This window comes from Magnolia sinica, chromosome 4 (assembly GCF_029962835.1).
Source record: "Magnolia sinica isolate HGM2019 chromosome 4, MsV1, whole genome shotgun sequence".
Taxonomy (NCBI): domain Eukaryota; kingdom Viridiplantae; phylum Streptophyta; class Magnoliopsida; order Magnoliales; family Magnoliaceae; genus Magnolia; species Magnolia sinica.
This window is the reverse complement of record NC_080576.1, coordinates 60,674,468-60,698,405: the sequence shown is the minus strand read 5'-3', so window position 1 is coordinate 60,698,405 and position 23,938 is coordinate 60,674,468. Positions and strand designations below refer to the sequence as shown.

Sequence of the window (23,938 nt, the reverse complement as noted above, 5' to 3'; positions counted from 1 at the left end):
TATGGGGCTTGGGACCCATGGATCTTGGGCGCAGTTCAGCCTCCCTAGTGTGAAAGAACTCAATTCCAGCCAGTTAATGGCCTGATATTGCTCATAGAGGTTAGGATTCAGGCACTGGAAGTTTGTAGCTGTGATTCATGTAGTGGGCCTTCCTTGCCAACGGTCGAGAAACTTTTGGTAACCACCTTCGCACGTGGAGACGATCTGGTTGTTGAGAACGTCAATAATCATATCTGTAGGTGGCAAAATGGTCGGAAGTATGACAACTTATTCTTGATATCATCATTAATATGATGCCCATGATAGATGGAAAGATCTTCTACATTGAAAGATGGCCGATGGGTAAATCTAGTGGGTGATCTAAAACATAAGCTTTAGCACTATTTTTTTATATAATGATTTTGACCAGCCCCACATTGCAATGATGGAGCTTTTTCGAGGATCCAGGAGGTAACTATTTAGGAAGAATCAATGTGACCACTACTGGTAGACATCGTATCAGGGTGTGACGACGACAAAGTAACGGACAAAATATGTTGCAATTTCTGGTTTAGAACATAAAATTGTTAATGGGCTGTGATTCTAGGCTTTAATGGGTTGAAAGAAGGCTAGATTTGGATGGTTAATAGTTTGGATTTTGGACTTCTAATAGGCTGGGATAGGGGCTTAATTTTGATTAGAACATGGCTGGTTTTTGAAGCTTTTAATGGGCTGGAATAGGGCTTTTAATGAACTATAATTGGGCTTGATTTGGACAGGAATAGGACTGGTTTTTGGGGCTTTTAATGGGCTGTAATAGGGTTGAGATTTTGGGGACTTTAATAGGCTGTAATAGGGGCTAGATTTTGGAGGGTAGATGGCTGTCAAAGTTTTGACAGTCTCCACTTGTCAATCGGACGTTTGGGTTTTGTTTTAAAAAAGAACAAAAAGTGAGAGGGGTGAGGGAAATAGACGTAACCATTGTGTAACAGTACCAACCGTTACCATTACGTATTGGCCGTTACATAACCAATTTTGCATACCTTGGGCTCAATTCCTATCTTGGGTAGTGATTTCTCCGCCAAAATTGTGTTTTGATGCAAAACAACTAGAATAGAGTTGTTAAAACACGCTTAGGAACAGATCCCCCAAAAATCTGACATAAAATGGCTTTTGGAGATGATTGATATATTGTGATACATGCGATATATCGCGTGATATGGGGGATTTTGCAAAGACCCCTGAGTTTCGTATTGCATAAGTGCAATATTGGTAGCATTGGCTGATATCATTGATACATTGATCATTGGTTGCCACGATTCAAAGGCCTATTTTTGACCACATTAAGCACTATATACGAATTTGGACGCATTTTAAACCATCATGCATTTGCATCCATGTGATCTCTCTTTTCTTTAGTAAATTTCTGGAGTCATTCTTGATCGTTGTTATTGCAATTGATGACCCATTTTTATTTTTATTTTTTACTGCAGATTGATTTGACTTCACATGTTGTACGTGTCTCTTCAACACTAAAGGTGCGTGGCTATTCCTTTTCCTTGCTATTAAAAAAAAAATAGTGCTTTTTAAATGGATCTGGGTAATTTTTTTCACATTCATTTTGAAAATCGGGTTGGGTCTGTTCCATCATAATAGACCCAGTTAAAAAATCAGGTTGGGTTGGGTCACCGATACCCATTGGGTACCTGGCTTTAACTTGTGTGTATTGCATGCCATTGTACATGCTATTGTGACTCACATGTGTAATATCTGAGCAGTGTACATCATGTGGGATACGCTGTTTAGATTCCTGAGCCTAAAAATGTGGCACATTTACTTATCTGGTCTGTGCCATTAATAAATAAAATGAACGGCTAGAAAAAGCTTTTGTTATCGATCCGTTTGTTTCATGCACTGTGGTCTACCTGAGTGGACTGACCTGAATTTCGGGCCATAGTATCTACAGGTTGTGGCTAGGGCTGTACATCGAGCCGAGTCAAGTCGAGGTGGGACAAGCTTGGCTTGGCTTGTCCGTACTCTCCTCGAGTTCGAGCTCGAGCTCGGCCTCCAGCTTATTATTGGAGCTTGGCTTGTTTGCCAAACCTTTCAAGGCGAGCTAGTGGATCGAGTCAATGCAAGCTTACCTCGAGTTGAGGCGAGTCTGCTCCCAACCCGATGCAACCTGCACCTGACACAACCTAGCAACCTGACCCAACTAACCCAACCCTCGAATCAAATATTCAATTAAGAATATATATATATATATATATATATATATATATATATATATATATATATATATATATATATATATATATATATATAGATAGAGAGAGAGAGAGAGAGAGAGAGAGCGAGAGAGAAATAGCGGTAGCGTGTTGCGTAGCATTCAACCTTCCGTAGCGTGTAGCGAAATAGCGTAGCGTGTAGCGAAATAGCGTAGCATGTAGCGTAAGCTGCACAATACTTCTATTTTTTAATTATATATATATATATATATATATATATATATATATATATATATATATATATATATATATATATATATATATATATATATATATATATATATATATATATTCGAGTCGAGCCGAGCCAGGTTCGAGTCGAGTTGAGTTAAGCTCTACCATGTTTGAATGTTTTTAAAATGAGTTGAGTCATATGAAGCTTGGTGCGCCTCGAGTCATCGTTCGAGTCGAGTCAAGTCGAGCTATATCGAGCCAAGCTAGAGCCAAGCCGAGCGAGCTTTTCGAGCTAGCTTGGCTCGTGTACAGCCCTAGTTGTGGCCCCCCTTATGGAGCCATTGGATTTCACATGTCTGCCATGTGGCACATGCACTGGCATTTAAGTGATCAGGGCTACATGCATAATCGCGCGTGAGCATAGGACCAGCAGACCTCAATCACAGCAGTTCTAATTATCTTCACTGTTTAGGGGAGATGATATGGGAGAGCTTTTGTTGCACCAGAATATGGTACATCCATTATTCAAAATAATACAGGCAGTGTCGCATGTAAATCGGAGCTGTCCATATACTTTTAGTATCTGTAGATGTGAAATGATTCAAAATGAAAACTTATGTATGATCATATCAATGCAAGGTAGCAATGTTGTCAAATCGCATATGTGATCGCATGTGATCAGCATATGCTGTTCACATATGCGATCGCATCGCATATGCCATGGCATATTTTTTTGAAAATAATAAAAAATTTTAAAATTTGAAAAAAAAAATTCTTAAAAAAAAGAAGGAAAAACTCGTCTAATTAGTACACATGATTGGGTTGGGTTATTTTACTTATTTCATTATAGTTTGAGTGTTTCATTAAGTGATATATTTAATTACTTATATTATATTATATAAATTTTAACAAAACAATTAAAAAGCTGCATTAAAAGGTAACTAATTTTTATAAACTTCGAACAAAGAACTGATAGATGGATAACTTGAAACAACTTACAAGTTATAACTTACATCTTAATTTATAAAAAGTAAGCACAACTTATAAAATACAAAAAATAAACATAATTGAAATAATTGTAGAGAGATTAGAGTAAGAGAGAAAGAGGTGTAAGAGAGAAAGAGTAAGAGATTTAGAGCTTCGGAGTAAAGAATAGTGAAAAGGGAGGGGAATTGAGTACATATATAGGCAAAAGTTCTCCAAATTTAAAATAAAAAAAAATTAAAAAAATTTCTTCCTCTCTTGGCTATTGGAAAATATGCGATCGCATATGCAGTATGCGATTGCATACTCACATTTGCGATCGCATATTGGTTGCATATAAAAGTATGCCATGCATATGCGATTGCATACTCACATTTGCGATCGCATATTGGTTGCATATAAAAGTATGCCATGGCATACTTGCCAGGATCGTGGCATATGCGATTTGATCAACAGTATGCACATATGCGATCGCATATGCGTATATGCGATCGCATTTGACAACAATGCAAGGTAGTAAACAATCTGAACCCAAACAGTAAACCAGAACTTAGACCCTACCTGTAGCCAAGCTCCAAAGAACTGATGGGTAGTAAGTGATGAGTACCCGAACCTGGTTGGTTCTAGTTTTATGATTTCAAATGTAGTATCTGGACCCCATGGGACCTGATTGAACAGGACCCAGGGCCTGATCTATCTGGGTATGGGTGCACCTGGACACGACCTGTGGAAGTCACTATGCCTCAAGTTTGATTCGAAATGGCAGAGGTTCACTAGGCACCAGTACTATGATGCTGTTTTAGCTTGACTATTTCTTACTTTCAAGTTTGAGGAGGAATTGGTTCACTGCAGTGTGATGAGTGATATTGCATGGTTGGTACCTATTTCAAAGGGGCATCAGTTTTCTGGAATTTAAAAGATCAGAGGCTTGTTGAAGCCTTTGACAGATTCATACCCCCTGCGCAATTATCTTGATCAAATCTCCACTAAGCTAACGATTGTTGCCAAACTGGATAAAACTTCTGTGCAGATTCATCTTGGATGAATAGGGTGCATTCTAAAAGTTAGCATGACCTATGGCCAAGCGGCGACAGACCTCAAGTGTTCCTGAACTCAGACAGCCTTCAGAATGATCCATTTGAAACTGATGGAAGGAGAGTGATCGCATGCTATAAGCTAGAACTTTGAGTAGGCCTTGGAACATGCTGATTTTTAATTTCTCAAATTGATGAAGTCAGTGCTCAGTGAATGATCAAAATGTCACCCCAGGCCCTTGGGGGGAGTGGAAGAGATGCCTCCTTTGCTTGGGAGTGTCTGGGTTCAGCTCCGTTAATATTCTGTTTGATGATCTGCATTTATTTATTAGTTTTTGCTGCTTTTATGGGCTTTCAACTTCTCACTTTTGAGTTCTGAAGGGATTGATCCACTGCAGTGTGATGAGGATATAGCCATTGCAGGGTCTTTCTTTTTTGCTGTTGTTGTTGTTGGAGCCACAACAGTCCACAAACCAAATTACTGTTGATACACTCAAAAGTCCTCTGGTAGAAGTTTACCCCTTCACATATATTCCTCGTTGAGTCTTCAAAAGTTTGAAATATTCTACATGCTTTTAGCAACGCGTCAGTACTTTTTTGCTTGATCAATTTTGAATGTGTGGTCATTTCCACAACACTTCCTCTTCTTCTTCTGTCTTTGTTTATATATATATATATATATATATATATATATATATATATATATTTTAAAGATTTTTTCTCCTGCTCTCAGGCTTTGTCCTTACCATTCTTTTCTACTTTTCACAATATTAACTTTGATTTGTATAAAACCAAGGCGTTCTAGAATTAAAGATTGCGTCTGAGCTGTTTGGGGCCTCTATGAGGAGGTTGTGTTCTCACTTCTCAGGGCAATGAGGCAGACATAAAGATTGAGCTCATGTGTTTGTTATTATTGATTCATCTTAAGTACTGTAGAGCACTATTGGTGTGGCTTCATTTCCCAAGGCAGTGCATAAACATCCAATGCACCTCCACTTAACGTTTTAGAACTAAGTAAATAAAAATTTCAGCTTATGACATCTTCAATTGCATAGCTTACTAATTAGGCGAATTTTTCATCAAGAAAATTTTACATGTTGATGGTGCATTGTCTTATGAACCTTGAGGATGAAGTGATCTTCACTTGTGAATTTGTTCTGCACGGCCATTTACTTATCTAGATTCTAGTTAGTGAACATTGAAGACTAAGTGATCTGCACTTCTTGGGAATTTGTTCTGCGTGGCCATTTGCTTTTCTAGATTCTAACCGGTTACTTTTAATTTAATTTTGTTTGTTTATTTGGTTCTATTTTTATAGGTGGTGAACGAGGGACCTCATGCGGTGTCAGATGTTTTATTGTCCATTCCTGATTTCCAGGCCAAAAACTTGGCATATTTGTCAGCATCATGTAATGAAGGAAAAGGAAAAACAAAAGGTTCTATTGTCAATCTCCCTGTTGAAGCCGTTCAGCCTGGAGGAATGCCCCCAAATTTGACAGTCTATTCAGTGTCTTTACTCAAGGGATTGGGGAAGAGTGAAAGTTTATCCCTGGATGTGTTGGCAGTATTTACCCATTCTCTAGAGCCATTCCCAGAGGAGATAACTCAAGCTGATACGCAGCTTGTCTTGTTCCAGGACAGTGCTGTCTATCTTTCTCCTTATCAAGTTACAGTCCAATCACTCAGTGTTCGATTACCTAGTGCAAGAGTTGAATCATACACGAAACTTCAGAATACCAAGCTTGTAGATTCAGAGATAAAATATGGGCCATATGAGAGTCTTCCTCCCTTCTCATACAACCCTGTAGTTATTCATTTTGAGAATAATCGACCTTTTGCAGTGGCACAGGAGTTGATACGAGAGATAGAAATTTCACATTGGGGCAATGTGCAGATCACAGAGCATTACAACCTTGTCCATGGAGGTGCTCGCAACAAAGGGGGATTTTCCAGGTTCATTTCTTTGTTCGATCTCTTCTCGCACCAGTACTTTCGAACCATTATGTAACTGATCAGTACTCTTTATCTCATTCTCCTCTCATATTGCAGAATTGAGTATCAAGCTAGACCTTCTGTAAGAGGGGCATCATCTTTTAGGCATTTGATTGCAAGATTGCCACCGAGAGCTCATTCTGTTTATTACAGAGATGAAATTGGCAATGTTTCTACATCACATCTATGGGGTGATTCCAGAAAGGTGACAATGTTTAATTCATGGAGATTCTGGCCACCGTGAGCTCTTTTAATTATGAGGAACTATTGGGTCTTGATGCATCAGAACATGAAGTGCCCTGAATCCTGATGTCTTATTCTACAGAGTGGAGCCTATGGTCCGACCATCCAGCCTTTGATCTGATCGGTGATGCTTGTGGATGTGGGATTCCTCAAAAGCTCCCAGATTAGAAGATTGTAACCCTTCAATCTGTGGACTAGAATAGATGTTTAAGAGAAGATGGAACAACTGTATGAAAAAGGCCTCAGGGGATTTCAACAGGCATCCCCTTCCCTGGTGGGCGTATCATATTAATTGTCTGGATACAGAACTAGGGGCCCCAATTGTACAAACTGGGCACGTCCTGATGCACAGAACCCAATAATTCCTCTTTACTTTAATGTATGCGTGAGGAATAATTCTTGGTAGAGGGAGAGAGGTTGCACAGTAAAGTGAGATATTTGGCAGTGCTATCTGTACGTTTCACCTGAAATATATCTTTATTTGCAGACTGAACTGGAAATTGAACCTCGGTATCCAATGTTTGGTGGCTGGAGAACATTGTTTACAATTGGCTATGGCTTACCACTCCAAGACTTCTTATTTGTGTCAGAGGGAAAGCGTTTACTTAATATCTCCTTTGGTTCCCCCATGGATGAAGTAGTCATTGATGATCTGATTGTGAAGGCAAGTTTCTTCCTATCATTTATTTTCCGTACAATTGAGATCACAAAAGATTTGCCCGCATGCTTGTAAATGGGCCTGGTATTATTGTTGACACCTTTTGTGCTTGTGTTGCTCTCAGTTTGTTTCCTAGTTGATAAATTACCCAAAATGCCATATGCGTGTGTGTTCGATCTTGTTTATGTGATGGTTTGGATCGTCTTGATTTTTGGGGCTTCCAATTTTCATGGTCGGTGGACCCTAATGAACTCGTAATGAATGTCTTTTTTTTTTTTTTGAGAGAACAAAATTTATTAAAAGCCCACCAAAAGACAGGAAAAGAATACAGGGCAAAGGGAACTAAAGAAAAAGGAAATCAAACAGCCATAGCTGGCTGAGGGTAAGGCGCCCAACCCTTAACAAGCTCCACCACTACATTAATCACCCTGCGAACTGAAGACCTCCCGTTTCGAAAACATCGCTCATTTCTTTCTTTCCAAATCGCCTAAAAGACTGCCATAGCAATAAGCCTCCATATGACTTTCTTTGCCTTCCCACTTCCTGCTCCATGCCAAGCCCAAATAAATTCCTGCACCAACTCCAACATAACCCTAGCCATGTTTGATTCGACAGGGAAGAAGTTCCACACTTCTGGAACGAAAGCTCAATGAATGAATAAGTGATTAGTAGATTTTGCATCTTTCATACACATCAAGCATATATTCGGAAGGACTAGAGACCTCTGTTGTAAGTTATCGATAGTGAGGATTCTCATACGACCAACCGGCTAAACAAAAGCTGCTATCCGAGGAGGGGCCACATAGTGCCCATGGAGATAGGGATGGGAGGGACCTTGAAAGCCAAGGTCATGAGAGATGGACTCAAAGAAAGTCACTACAGTAAACCTCCTAGGTTTGTGCCATTTCCAAAACAAAGAGTCTTCCCCAGGAGATGGCAAATCATGCTTGAGGTGATCCAACAAACGAATAAACTCTACGACTTCTTCATCTGACAAGCTCCTACGACATGGGGAACACCACACCATAACACCACTGGAAACAGAACAACATTGTGAGACTTGGATAAGTTGATCACGGGCTAGATTTTCCAGGGTTGGGAAAGAGTCTTGAAGCGCCCTACCTCACCACATCCACCCAGAAACGAATGCGATCCCCCTGCCCAAAGCAAAAGACAAACCTTCACGCACCAAATGATCTGAAGACACTATAGCCTTCCAAATACCCAAAGCTCGATAAAGGGAGGAGCGTTTCGCAAACCAACCACCATCTTGAACACCATACGTACTAGCAATGGCCTCCCTCCACAAGCTTTCCAACTCAGATTCGAATCTCCAAATCCATTTACCTAAAAGATCGGTGTTCATTAGACCCAAGCCCCTAATTTGATGCAAGACATGAAATTAAACATGATGTGTGAGATTTCAGGCTTAAAATCACCTTAATTCAGAAATAATTACACAGATTCTATATCCCACATAAAAAGTCCAAACATTTAAGTAAAGGGGAATCTATGCGGGTCCAGGCCTACACAAGCTAGGACTGGACCAAAAAAAAATTATAAACCGAACGATGCTCAAAGGGAAATAGAAATCAACCACACATGCATAGCAAACAGTCCATAATCTAAGGGATTCCCCAATTTCAATTCAAGGAACCCTAGGGTGAAAAAAATGGGCAAATAAATTAAAGCTAATGCAAACTAAGGCTAGAGTTTAGGAAATAGGAATGAAAAGAGGAAAACCTGACTCGGAGAAAGTTCCTGCGTGCAGATGGTGACCCGAGGTAGACGCACGTGCGTGGGTGGGCTGGTCGCATGTGTGATGGAAGCCCACCTCCCCAAAGTGACACGTAGGCCTTGGTCGGCCAGGGGAGACATCCAATCCCTCCAAGTTTGACGATGATCCGACGTAAGGTCGAGGCGTAGTGCTCCGCTGAAGTTTCAGCCCTTTTACAGGTCCAGATTCTGAAAATTGGTTGTAAGGGGATGAATAGCTGCAAAAGCTGAGAAATTCAAAGCAATAACGATGATAGAAGATGAGATATATGGATGAGAGAGGGTAGGGACAGATGAGGATAGATATGGCTTCACACCACGTAGTTAGCCATACGAAAAGGGAGGGCTTCGCACCCACTTTTGAATTCTTCCACAACTCACTAAGAGAGTAGAAAAATAAAGCAGGAATTTTTATTAAGCTTCAATGAATCCAAAGAACTACTAAGGGTGCCTATTTATAGGGAAAACCCTATACCCTTAAACTCGCGCCATGTGTGCAACCTATTACTTGGGAATGAAGTAAACTAAAATAAAAACCAAACAAGGAAATCTAAAGCATTCATGATGTTCTAAATAATAACAATAATCAAAACCTAAAATATGAAATCAATCTGACTAGTAGGCCACGATCATGAGATCCCATGATGGGCTTTTCTTGACTATCGGGCCCATTCTTTGAATCAAAACTCCATCTTCTAACTAGGAGGCCCTCCCTGGACATCGTCATCGAGCCAGATCGACGGTGGGCCCCTTCGTACATACGTGCGTAAAGGGCGGCGTGCGTGCGCGTGTGCGCGTGATGTCCCCATCATAATTCCTACCCTTCGATCTTCGACTTGCAAACATCCTTCCACTTAAGAAGATGAAACTTCTGACCATACTACACCCCTTTCCACAAGAAATCCCTAATTTTATCAAGCCTATTGAGCATCGAACTTGGTCATTTAAACAAAGACAAAATACACCGGACTATTTGAAAGAACTGAACTTAAGAGAGTCAATCTAGCCCCCAATGACATATATCTACATTTCCAAGCTGCTAGCTTCCTTTCAATTCTTTCTAGGTTTCCCAATGCAAAGAGGCAACCTAAGGTACGAAGAGGGAAAAGAGCCCGTCTTACACCCCATTACTGCTTCATATCTTGCTAACTCTTGCTTAGATACATGAATACCCAACATTTCCCTTTTTGCCACATTAACCTTAAGCTTGGACACTGCTTCGAAACAAACTAAAATTTTATGTAGGCTAGCCACCGCAGTCGCGTTTACATTACAAAATAGAATAGTATCATCTGCATACTGTACATGGATAATAATAGGGCCCCCATCCTCCACCTGGAAACTGCTAACAATATCTTGCTCCTCCCCCCTAACGAGCTTCTATTGAGCGCCTCACCAACCACAACAAAAATATAGGGAGAGAAGGGGTCACCATGCCTTCGACCTCTAGAGGCCTTGAAGAATCCTTTTGGCGAGCCATTCACTAAAACGGAAAAGAAACCCGATTGCACACACAAGACTGCATCCATCCTCTCCACTACTACCTGAATCCCATCCTGTCTAGCATGTAGTCTAAGAAATCCCATTTTACATGATCGTACACCTTATGAAGATCAAGCTTGCAAACCAATCCACTCTTCTTTTGCCTAAATTTGGAGTTGATGCATTCGTGAGTGATAAGTGCCGTATCCAAAATCTGCGGACCCTTCACGAAGGCCCCATGATAAGCTGAGATAACTTTAGAGAGCACATCCCGGAACTGTAATGCAAGAATATTCGCAAGAATTTTGTACGGACCCCCTAGCAAGCTCATCGGATGAAAATCTAACAACTGTTCTGCTCCTTCCAGCTTGGGGATAAGAGCAATGAAAGAGGACCCCACTTCCACCGATAACCTGCTATGCTTGAAGAATTCTGCAATGAAATCCATGACATTTTTACGAAGGACATGCCATTTTTTTAAAAGAAAGCTATGGGGAAGCCATTTGGACCCGGGGCTTTATTGCTACCAAGCGAATCGATAGTTGCCTGCACTTCTTCTAAAGAACATTGGACCTCAAGCGAGGCGGCCTCCTCTTCCGAGATCCTCTTGAAAGGAAGAAAATCGAGACGCGGTCAATTCCACCAATCGCTGGAGAGAAGATTTGTAAAAGGAAACAATAACTTCACAAATCCTGTCCCTAGCCATAGTTCTCTCACCATTCACAACTAAAGAGCCAATATCGTAGCATTTGGCATGGGCACTCGCAATACTGTGGAAAAACCGAGTATTGTTATCACCCGCTTTTAACCATGTTACTCTCAAATGTTGTCTCCACCTAATCTCTTCTTCCTTAGTCCGCACGGCGTACTTGGCTTGCAATGCAACCCTCCTGTCCCGGTCTTCTTTCAACAAGTTGCCAGATTCCTCCCTTAAATCCAAATCCTGGATAATCGAAGCCATTTCATAAAATTCTGCCTCTCGAGTCCCTATGACCTCTTTTTTTTCAAATCTTTTACTTCTCTTTCAGAAGCTTGTGTTTTTTGCATAAACGAAACCTTGCAAAACCTTTAACCTCCAAGGAGGTCCACCATTTTGCAATCAATTCCTTAAACCCATCAATCTTAACCCGTGCCAATTCGAACTAGAAGGGTTTTGGACCCCAATTATTGGTGGGCACTTGCAACACTATTGGCCGATGGTCTGAAATGGTCCTAGGTAGTATGCTCTGATAAAACGACGGGAATGTGTTGAATTCCATACAATACAATGGCCGTTTGATGCAGGGCATGAATTTCAAATATGATCTATAAGATCTTCAGGCTTTAGATCACGTTAGTTCAGAAACAATTACACAAAATTCCATATCCCACACAAAAGTTCAAGCATTCAATCAAGGGGAATCTATGCAGGCCCAGGCCTACACAAGCTAGGGTTGGATCAATCAAAATTATAGACTAAACAATAATCAAAGGAGGGTAAATTCATCCACACATGCACAAAAATAATTCCCCAATCCAAGGGGTTCACAAATTTCAATTTGGGGAACCCTAAAGTTGAAGAAAGGGTATAAAATTGGGAATTTGAGTGATTTAGGATTAGGGTTAGGGATTTGGGGTGAAAGAGGGGAAAGAGAAGAGAGACGAACCAGAGAAGCGTCACACGCGTGGACAGCGGTGAAGGCCCAGACGCATGTGCGCTGGAGGTGTTCGGCACGTGTGTGGGGCCCACAAATCAAAAACGGTTAGCTTGGCCCTGGTCGGCCAAGGGTGGGCCACAAAACCTCCAAATTTCAGCTTGATCCGATGCACGGTCTGTGCGTAGTGCTCCGCCGAAGTTTCAGCTCTCCTGCAGGGCCAGATTATGGAAATCTGCTGTAGAGAGAAAATGGCTGCAATAGAGGATGGATTTGAATCGTAGATGATTGTAGGAGGAGAAATATGGATAGTAGAAGGTGGGGGCGAATCGGGATAGGTGTGGCTTCGCACCATGATAGTTAGCCCTTCGAGGAAAGGAGGGTTTCACACCCAATTGAATCTCCACAACTCGGAAATTTAGAGGAGCGGAAAAATACAGAAATTTTATTAATCTTCAATCCGAAAAAAAGACTACAAGGGGTGCCTATTTATAATAAAACCCTCTACCCCAAAACTCGTGCCATGTGCGCAACCAATTACTTGGAGACGAATTAATAAAAAATAACAACTAATTAAAGTAATCTAAACCGTCCATGATATTCCTAATAACAATAATAAGTAAAACCCAAAGTACTAGATTAATTAGAATAGTGGGCCACGATCATGAGAACCCATGGTGGGATTCACATGACTATTAGGTCCACTCCAACGAACCAAAATGCAGTCTTCTAACTATGAGGCCCTCCATGGATGTCGTCATCGATCCAGATCGATGGTGGGGCCCTCCTCGTTGCGTATGTGCGTAGGGGGCGTGCGTGTGCGCGTGATGTCCCCATCAGCTCTCCCCGGCTGCGAAGATTTCGCCACTGGCAAAACAAAACTCCTGAACCGCTCTAAGATGTCAGGATCAAGTCTCTAAAGCTCCTCCTCAATGAGCCACGTACTGTCTGAAGCTGGGCGTGACTGCCACTTAACTAGGTACTTTTAAAACCCGTCGTCCAACGTGGATATTATCTGATGGTCCAGAATATCCTCTATCTCCTCTCTAGGTGTGGGAAGGGTAGGTATAAGAGGTAGAGGCTGGAAAAATGGGTCGGGAAGGGTAGGTATGGGAGGTAGAGGCTAGGACGATGGGTTGGAAAGGATAGGTATGGGAGGTAGAGGTTGGGAAGATGGGTCGGGAAAGGGCCATGGATCAAGGAAAAATTCTGGGGAATCAGGATGGTTAGGCGAAAGGCTGGACAATGCATCAGTGACCCCTTGAAATGCAACTAGATCTTCCACATTGAATGTGGAACTAATTCCCATGGAGGGTGGAAGATCTACCACATACGCATTGAGACCGTTTTGTTTTATAGTTTTGAATGGTCCAGCGCTACGCGTGTGTAATTTACGAATGGCTCCTTGAGGGTACCGCTCTGGCCTGATGCGGACCATCACAGATTCCCTTACATTGAATTCCTTGAAACGTTTATGTTGGTCTGCAGAAAGTGCGTAATTTTCATTACTAGTCATGATCTTCTGCTTGATTTTTTGATGCCATGATTGGATGTGATGCACAAGGGACTCTGTGGACTCCGATGGCCTATAGGATAGGGACATAGGGACAAGATCAATAGGCTTCCTAGGAACAACATTACACCAAAATGTGGCTTTATATGACCCAAATTGAATTGGAACAAAACAACGGCTCCAACTATCGGTATTATTTACTTGTGTAAAGGCGCGATGCATAACTGCAAGGGTCGCAGACTTTTGTGGTCCCTCTTCCTCATCATTAGGGGCTTCTACTGGTTCATATTCTTCCTCCTCACCGTCACTTTCTGGGTGCACTATTTCTACTTGCCCATCAATAAGGAACACCTTGGTGCCTTCTCTTGTGCCACACTGGTGGGCAAAGTGACCAAACCCTTGACACTTAAAACACTTAGTTGCTCCATTCTTACGCGAGCTAGACCCGATGACCTCTTTACCCTTATCATCCTTGGGTCTGGACTGAAAACTGCTAGAAGGTTTGTCTTGGTATCCAGTGCTAGGCTTAGCCCCAAAAGGGTTGGCCTTAGTACTAGAATCGTGAAAATCAAACCGCCTTTCCACAGGTGTTTTGAGTTATCGCTCGACTTCTAACACTACCTGATACAACTGTTCAATAGTGTCCATGTCTTTGGTGAGCAATTCTCTCCTAATGTCAATATGGAGGCCCGTTTTAAATCAAGCAAGGGTGAGTACAGGATCCTCATCAACTTCACATCTGGTCAAGTACTCTTCGAACTTCTCAATGTATTCCGCCACACTCATGGAATCTTGTCGAAGAGACTGCTATTCCTCAATCAATCGTAATCGATAAAAGAGAGAGGTACTTTTCTTTAAGTGTTTCTTTCATTTCTCCCCAATGGACTATTGGGAGCTCCCTCGCTCTTTTTTTTTCGCTCTGCAGTAGTCCAAAACCTCTTTGCTTGGCTCACAAGCTTCATCTTGGTGAATCAGACTCGACGAGCATCCGACATGTCATACCACTCAAAATTGTGATCCATATCCTCCAGCTAGTTTAAAAAGGCTTTAGAGTCCAAGTGGCCATCAAACGTAAGGGCATTTATTCTAACTCCCTTGAGGAGTTGCGCATTTGGGTCATATTGTTCATGATGTCCCTCGTAGGGTGGGTGCACGGGTGCGCGCCCATGACTAATTCCTTGGCCACCTCCATTTCTTGGTCTAAACTTCTGATCACCTGTCCGAGATTGGGCATCTTCCCTAATGGTGGGGTTTGCTCCGATGGATGTCTGTAGTTGGGTAACACGCACATTAAACTGCTCAAAGCGTTGGTCTATACGTTGTTCCAAGCGCTTACCCAAAGACTCAAACTGCTGGGTTAGCTTGTTCATTGACTCTTGCAATCGCTCCATGTTTAGTGTAGGGTGCAAGCCAAAACCACGACCCGTACGTGTGGGCATACAACTACTAACTCAATCTAAGGACCTTCTATTACGACTATATGCACCTAGATAGGACTAAATGCTCCTATAGGACTCTATATGGAGAAAACGACACAATACTAAATTTCCAGCAACCTATTTGTCCAAAAAATCTGTCAACAAAAAATCCAGCAAAGAGATATGCGGATTTTTTGATAGTAGAAAATTCAGCAGCTTATATAAGAAATTATGGACCTTTAAACAACTCTATATGATGCTACTAAATGCATAATAGACACAAATAAACTAAACCCTAAACATGTAATGCATTCCCCTATAAAAACCTTGTGCTTTGATACCAAATTTGATGCAGGACATGAAATTCAAATATAATGTGCAAGATTTTCAGGCTTTAGATCACATTAGTTCAGAAACAATTACACAAAATTCCATATCCCACACAAAAGTTCAAGCATTCAATCAAGGGGAATCTATGCAGGCCTAGGCCTACACAAGCTAGGGTTGGATCAATCAAAATTATAGACCAAACAATAATCAAAGGGGGGTAAATTCATCCACACATGCACAGAAATAATTCCCCAATCCAAGGGGTTCACAGATTTCAATTCGGGAAACCCTAAGGTTGAAGAAAGGGCATAAAATTGGGGATTTGAGTAATTTAGGGTTAAGCTTAGGGATTTGGGGTGAAAGAGGGGTGAAAGGGAAGAGAGAGACGAACCAGAGAAGCGTCACATGTGTGGACAGCGGTGAAGGCTCAGACGCATGTGTGTTGGAGGTGTCCCGCACGTGTGTGAGGCCTACAAATAAAAACGGCCAGCTTGGCCCTTGTCGGCCAGGGGTGGGCCACAAAACCTCCAAATTTCAGCTTGATCCGATACACGGTTTGTGCGTGGTTCTCCGCTGAAGTTTCAACCCTCATGTAGGGCCAGATTATGGAAATCTGTTGTAGAGAGAAAATGACTGCAATAGAGGATGGATTTGACGTGTAAATGAATTTAGGAGAAGAGAAATATGGATGGTAGAAGGTGGAGGCGAATCAGGATAGGTGTGGCTTTCCACCATGGTAGTCAGCCCTTCGAGGAAGGGATGATTTCACACCCAATTGCTAAGTCAATCCGAAAAAAAGACTACAAGGGGTGCTTATTTATAATAAAACCTTATACCCCAAAACTCGCGCCATGTGTATAACCTATTACTTGGAGACGAATTAATCAAAAATAACAACTAATCAAAGCAATATAAACTGTCCAAGATATTCCTATTAACAATAATAAGCAAAACCCAAAGTACTAGATTAATTAGAATAGTGGGCCACGATCATGAGAACCCATGGTGGGATTCACATAACTATCGGGTCCACTCCAACGAACCAAAACGCAGTTCTCTAACTCGGATGCCCTCCCTGGACGTCGTCATCGATCCAGATTGATAGTGATGCCCTCCTTGCGTACGTGCGTAGGGGGGGCGTGCGTGTGCGCGTGATGCCCCCATCACCCTTACTGCTGTGTGGGATGCCTTGGATTTTGCCAATCTAAGTATGCAGAGAAGGCCACTATTGGTTCGACCGGCATACCATTAGTCCAACCGAATAAGTGGGGGAATCTCAGTGTCCACGCTGTGAAGATTTGCATGTTTTCGGTTCGACCGAAGAGTGTGAGTTGGTTTGTTTCAGTCTGACCGACGGGTTACTCAAATTAGCGCAAATCAGGGTATTTAAGTCTGGTTTCGATTTGGGCTTGGTTAATACAATTGTTCTCTCTAAGGATAAGGGTTTTGCGAGGTGAAATGGTTCTAAACACTTGTAAGGGCTTGGGAAGGGATTTTCTTAAGGGGGCTAAGGTTTTCCTAGGTGTGCATCGCAAGGGGAGATCGGGTGATCCTGTAATCGAAGAAGGTGAGTGGTGTAAACTCTAAGGCTTTTGATTATAGTGGATTTCTATCGCTTTGTGCCGTGGTTTTTCCCCGCAAAGGTTTTTCACATTAAATATCTTGTGTTATGTGTGATTACTTTATTGGTTATTGTTTATTTGATTGTTCTATCTTCGTTAAAGGTGCTTTCGCAAAGTGCACAGATTAACGGTGGTATTAGATCGGAATTTCTAATACCTATGGTTGATTTGGGTTTGTTGTGGATTGGGATTACATCTTAGTGGTGTGAGATAAGAGCAGGAACTCCGACACTTAACAACCAATGTTATCAAAATCGTTATCATATCGCAAATCATAAATTGTAATAAGGGTTGAATCGTAGTGAATTGCAAATTGTATCGTAAATCGTAAGATTTTTTTTATAATGATTTTCTTAAAAATATGAAAAATATAAATAAATCAGAATAAGTTAAAGACTTAGCAATCATCCTTTTGCCATCAATATTCACCAAGTAGTACCATGTCATGATAATGTTAAAAGGATTCTTATCTTTCCCTTTATTTATTTTTATTTATTTTTATTTTTTTATTTTTTTTTGTCTTTCAAGAATTTTTCCCTAAAAAACATATAAGGATCCTTTAATAATTTTTGTTCTTGTTACCTTTCTTGAATGTAGAATCACATTAGGAAAGCGACATTTGATTATGTAGATCGATAAAAAAAATATATTTTGATTTCTAACCATCATTCTACAATAAATAAGCCAACATGATCATAACTATCCATAAAAACATTCCAAAATAAGTCATATATCAATTTGGTGTTTCAACTAGTTAAGAAGTAAGAAATCTTAAAAATAAATCTACGATTTAACGTTGAAGAGAACATATAACATTTAATCTAACAAAATAAAATAATTTACCTTTTCTAAACAATTTTTTTTTTTTTTTTTTTTTGAAAGTTTTTTTTTTCCTAAATGATTCTTAAAGCCCCAACCATTTTAAAAGCATAAAATGAAAGCCAAGCGAAGCTTAAAATAGAACAAAACAAGTATAATTTGAATCGTAAAATCGTAGGATTCAAATCATAAAATCATAGAATTCATATAAAAAAGGGATTCAAAGGTGGGATTCAAATAGTTTTGCTTAAGATTCGACTCAAATCATAAATCTTAAATCATAGGATTTTGACAGCACTACATACTACAACTAGTTGTACACTTTTCTCACCTAAAACTAGTCAAGTATGGGGTGTCCTTTGTGCGTGTGTGTGGGCCACACTACAATGAAAAGTGCCAAATCATGCTCAATTGGAATGGTCCCTTCATTCAGGTGGAGTGCACACAATGAATGGGTTGAATGGCATATAAACATTACAATGGACCCTACAATCACCTATGGTGGGCATCCCCTCTCCATTATTTCCTGAAGTGTGGTCCACATGAGACACAAATCAGGATGATCTTTGGGTTTAAGGCCTAAAACCTTAGGATTGGTGGTCGGATTGGATTTCCAATACACATCATGATGGAGCTTGCAAAGGTTGACTCTTGCAGTAATTTGTAGTAGACTCACCTACATGTGATCATTTTCAATATTTATATAACATCATCTTCATCAAAGCCTTATCCCAACCAGTGTTTCAAATAGTGCCCGTAGCGTGGTTGTAGCGCTACGTAGCGTCCTAAATAACGTTAATCCCCCGTAGCTTACACTACAACTACATAGCGCGTAACGTATGCTACAATTTATTTTTTTACTATTTTATTTTTATTTTTGTTTTCTTTGTATCTAATGTTGAGGAATGTGACACTAGTATTGTACTTGATACTTTTAACCTATGGGATTTTTATTTCTTTTCATAATTGTGACTTGTGGTTTCAATTAGACATTATTAATTAAAGTGGTTTGCTTAGAAAGTTGTTGATGTGATAATTATTTGATATGGTTTATATATGTGGATTGGGTTTTAATAAATGATAACTAATAACTTGTTTGAACATGCTTATAATTGATAAAATGAATCATCTTTTAGGCAATTATATATATATATATATATATATATATATATATATATATATATATATATATATATATTGCTTTTTTCCACTATTTATTATATTTGTCCTATTTTAAAATTAAAAAATAGAAGTATCGTGTAGCTTATGCTACATATTGCGTATTTACGTTGCATACTATAGAGGGCTGAGCGCTACGCATCATGCTACCGCTATTTAAAACACTGATCCCAACTAAATGAGATCAACTGTAGGAATCATATGTAGGAATCCTATTCTGCCATTCACTATATCAAGGCACAACTCCTCAGTTAAACCACGGGTCATCAAATCTTTTCTTATTACCTCCACCCGTGTCCTTTTGGGCCTTCCTCTCTCCCTTTAGAGTCTTCAACTTGAACCAACTCACTCCTAACCTGAGTAGTTCTTATTCTTCGTCAATGTTTTCAGTATCGGTATCGACAGATGTATCGGAAAGATATTGGGTATTGCATGGAAAATATCGGATGTATCGCATAATATTTGGTACCTTTTGGGAAACAGAGAAATTGGTCGAATTTTTCAATGAAACTTTAGGGGATGTTGAAAAAGACATCATTACACACTTAGAAATCAAAAGTTCATAAAAATACAAGTGCATATAATAAGTTTCCTTTGTATAGGTTTCTAAACTATGTACTGTCTGATAGAAGTGATGCAATTATATTAAAATGAGTTCATATCATTTATAAATCTAAGAAGACATGTATGAAAACACAAGTAATACTTTCAAAAGCCAAAGAAGGAGAAATATACTCGTAATAATTTAATTATTATTATTACTTTTTTCAAAAAATGCAAAAACCTCCATTAATTTGTAGATCGGCCTCCAACATGTCCAATGCATTGTTTTTTCATACTTTAATCGCAATTAGTGAAATGGGGGAAATTTTGGATTTTCCCCAATCCCCAATTTTCTCAAAATTTGCAAATTAGAGTGTAGTTGATATTAAGATCAGCCAACAATTGTAAACACTTGCAAATTAAGGCTAAATAGCCACTGATTCATCTGGATTTTTTGAAAATAAAAAATATTCTTTATTATTTTTTGATTCTTACTATTTTATTTTATTTTATTTATTTATTATTATTATTATTTTTAAAATTTGAAAAGCCTCCATCATATGTAAATCAGTCTCCAACATGTCCAATGTGATTTTTTCATACTTTAATTGCAATTTAAAAGGATGAAATGAGGAATTTTAAAAATTTCCTAATTTCTCTCAAATTTTCAAATCTTCAAATCGGAGGTTGAAATCCATGGTTGAGCATGTGGAACAAGCAAAATCATGAATTTCTTCTTAGTTCTAATGATTCTAGTTAATTTTTGACCAAAAAAAGGATAAAAATATTATTTGAAAATCGGGCCCACCTACTATCAAATCTTGATTTTTGTAAGAAAAATCGGTTGTTTCTCTAAAAAATGAAGAGGGTTGGTTGGAATTATCTTAAAAATGGATTACAAGCAAAGGATTTGAGGAAAAATGGAAATTTTAAAGGGCTTTTGGGAATTTTTTTAAGACAAAAAACGAAATGGTGCTCTCGGTTGGGGAAAGTATCCTTGACACTATCAAAGGTTTCGTAAATACCAAGTAGCATATAACAGCGATGTCTCGAAAATATCGCATTGTATTGATGTATAGCCGATACAATGCGATATTTGACAATATTTCGTGCGATTCCCAGAAGTCCATAGACTTCCGGATTGTTTTATATTGGCCACCCTCGATACTGATGGTATCAGCCGATACTATTGATACTACGAACTTTGTTCTCCGTTGCATTTACTCCCCTTGTCGTATTCCCTATTGGTGACATGTCTAAGCTCCCCCGCATGCATTCATTTTTATCCTTCCTTGTCTTGCCACTCATCCATTTCAACATCCTCGTTTTGGCCAGAGAACACATTTTTCATTCGATTGCCAACATTCTGTCCCATAAAGCATGGTTGGTCTTATAGCTATCTCGTGAAATCTCCTTTCAGTTTGATTTGTATGCGTTGTCACATAAAACTTTAAAGGCACATTTCCACTCTTTCACCCAGCTCTAACTCTACGAGCCACATCCTTACCAATAATCTCTGTACTCTAATGAATCATCGATCCAGGATATTAAAATGGTCATTTTGGGATTCTGGTTGACAATCTTTACTAATTCCTCATTTCCACTCCAATTATTACTAAAGTTGCATTTCCATATCATCATCATCTTAGCCTTATCCCAATTAATTGGGGTCGGCTACATGAATCATGTTTTGCCATTCCACTCTATTAAGGGCTAGTTAGGCCATAGGTCATCAAATCTTTTCATACTACTTTGTCCACGTCCTTCTTGACCTTCCCCTTGCCCTTTTAGAGCCTTCAACTTGTACCAACTCACTCTTAATCGGCTTGGTTCTTTGTTTCTGTTGCCCATGACCAAACCATCTAAGTCTACTGTCCCTCATCTTATTACTTATTGGTGCCACTCCTAAGTTTTTTCGAATGTGATCATTTCTAATTTTGTCCCTCCTAAAATTGCATTTTCATATACTATTTAGTCCGACTGATTTTAAAACCTTAAGATTCTCAGAAATTCCTCCATAATTCCAGCCTTCTGTTTACAGCCTCACTTGTGACTTGTCTCGTTAATCAAAACAAGTCATTTGCAAATAACATACACCAAGGGACCTCTTTGTATAAATGCCTTGTTAACTCATCCATAACCAATTCAAAGAAGATACAGACTCAATGCCAGCCTCTTGTGTATGCCTATAATAATTGGAAAGTCACTTCTCTCTCTGGTAATGGTCCTTTTAATTGTTACCACTCTTACATATCATTGATCATGTCTATATCCTCTTGAGATTCATTTCTTGCCCAACCGCCACCAAATTATCTCTTTAGGAACCCTATCATATGCTTTCTCCAAGTTAATAAAGATCATGTGGACCTGATGTAGGATGAGTGAAACTGACCTAGGATTTAAGATGTGAGATCAAATATGCATCAATTTTGGCATTCAAGATATAAAATCAAACACATCAACATAATAAATTCAGAAAATTCAGATTAGCAACACAAAGGGCTTAGACTATTACATACGCGGTGCACACAGATATAAAGTATTACGAGAGTGGTCCACTTGGAAGTAGGGACTTCCAATATAATGTGGGTAGTGCAACATTCATGTGAGAAAACAATGACGTCAATAAAATCAGATTTGGGTAATGGGTTTATTTAAAAAAAATTAGATTTTTGTTAGGGGTTTTGGGGTTTTGAGATTGAGTTTTGAGGATTTTGGGAATTAGGGATCTAGGGGTTTGAGCTTCGTTATAAGTAGGGTTTGGAGGGGACTCAAGGAAGGAAAAATACCAAAAGGGGGGCCCATAGTGGCATCCCGTATGGACACACATGCGTGCGTGGGCGGGGGAACGAGAAAGGAGATGGATTGGGTTGGGTTTTTGATGGGTTTAGAGGAGTTGTAAGGGAAGTAGAAGAAGAAAAGTGAAGAAATGGTGTGCCTTGTTGGAGAAGAGATAGAGGAAGAAAGACACCTTGGAGGAATCCACCAATAAGCAAAATTCTACCCTTCCACAATTTGATTGGAAGGGAGAGTTTTCTCACAAACTCTTAAGGACAGTTTGGTGCAATGTATTAGACGGTTTTAGATGGGATTGAATAAGAAAAATCAATGGATCAATCTTCGTACATGTTTGGTTATTAGCTTTGGTGGTATTGGTTCAAGACTTTGGAAACTACACCGGATAGAAATTTGAATTCTCCCGATCCTGCTGGATTTACAACTACAGAGTGAATCCCGCATGGATTTAAGTAGAAAAAATCGGTATGATTGCACGGTGGTGTATGGACGTCACCAAGTTTCATGGGGCCCACTCTGATATATGTATTATATCCATACCGTCCATCCATTCTGAGAGATCATATTAAGCCATAAACCCAAAAATGAGATAGATCCAAAGATCAAGTGGACCACACCACAGAAAGTAGTGAGGATAATGATTCCCATCGTTGAAACCTTCCTAAGGCCCATCATGATGTTTATTTTTCATGTAAGATGTTCATAAGGTCACACAAACCTGGGTGAAGGTAAAAAACAAATATCAGATTGATGCAAAACTTCTGTGGCCCGCTAGAAGTTTTCAATGGTAGATGTTAAATCTTACTACTTGATGTGGTGTGGTCCACTTAAGATTCTGATATGCCTCATTTTTGGGTCCATGCCCTAAAATGATCTTGTAAAATGGATAGATGGTGTGGATGTAATAAATACATCATTGTGGGCCCCACAGAATATGGTGACATAAACACAAACGCAGTTGGTGCATCTTCATCACAATACATTGTATCTCCACCACCGCTTGTGGGTTTTCACCATTGCTAGCCAAACACGATAACTGATTCAAAATTGATATACATGAGAGGATTTTTACATTCCAAACGTGGAATATGATGTGATGAACTTCTTGAATTCCACGACAACCCCTGACTGGCCGTAATGATTATTTCCAGACAATTCCATCCCACTTAATACAACCTAATTCCATGCGCCAAACAGGCTTTAAAGGAAGGGGAAGAACGCCTTTTCAAAAGAAGAAAGACTTTTTTTTTTTCTCAAGCTTTCTAAGGGTTGGATGTCCCCCCATTGCTTTTATATTAATACTTAAAAAAATTACAAACATGCCACTCACTTAAGTGACATGGCCCATCATCCAAAATAAGCAACTAAAACACGTACCATCAATCTTAATTGTCAAATAAATCTTAAAAATAAAAAAAAACATAAATAAAACAAGATCAGGGTCGAAGGAGCCCAGATTTGGAAGATCTAGTGG

The 23,938-nt window shown here is 39.6% G+C and overlaps 1 protein-coding gene across 1 annotated transcript in view; it reads left to right on the top strand.

The window, feature by feature from the left end:
- LOC131243144 (dolichyl-diphosphooligosaccharide--protein glycosyltransferase subunit 1A) overlaps window positions 1-23,938 on the top strand; it is a 95,480-nt gene that overhangs the window by 11,002 nt on the left and 60,540 nt on the right. Inside the window, exons 2-5 of the mRNA XM_058242274.1 lie at window positions 1,473-1,517; window positions 5,778-6,412; window positions 6,509-6,656; window positions 7,182-7,358. Of these exons, the coding sequence (XP_058098257.1) occupies window positions 1,473-1,517; window positions 5,778-6,412; window positions 6,509-6,656; window positions 7,182-7,358 (1,005 nt within the window). The remainder of the gene's footprint in view (window positions 1-1,472; window positions 1,518-5,777; window positions 6,413-6,508; window positions 6,657-7,181; window positions 7,359-23,938) is intronic.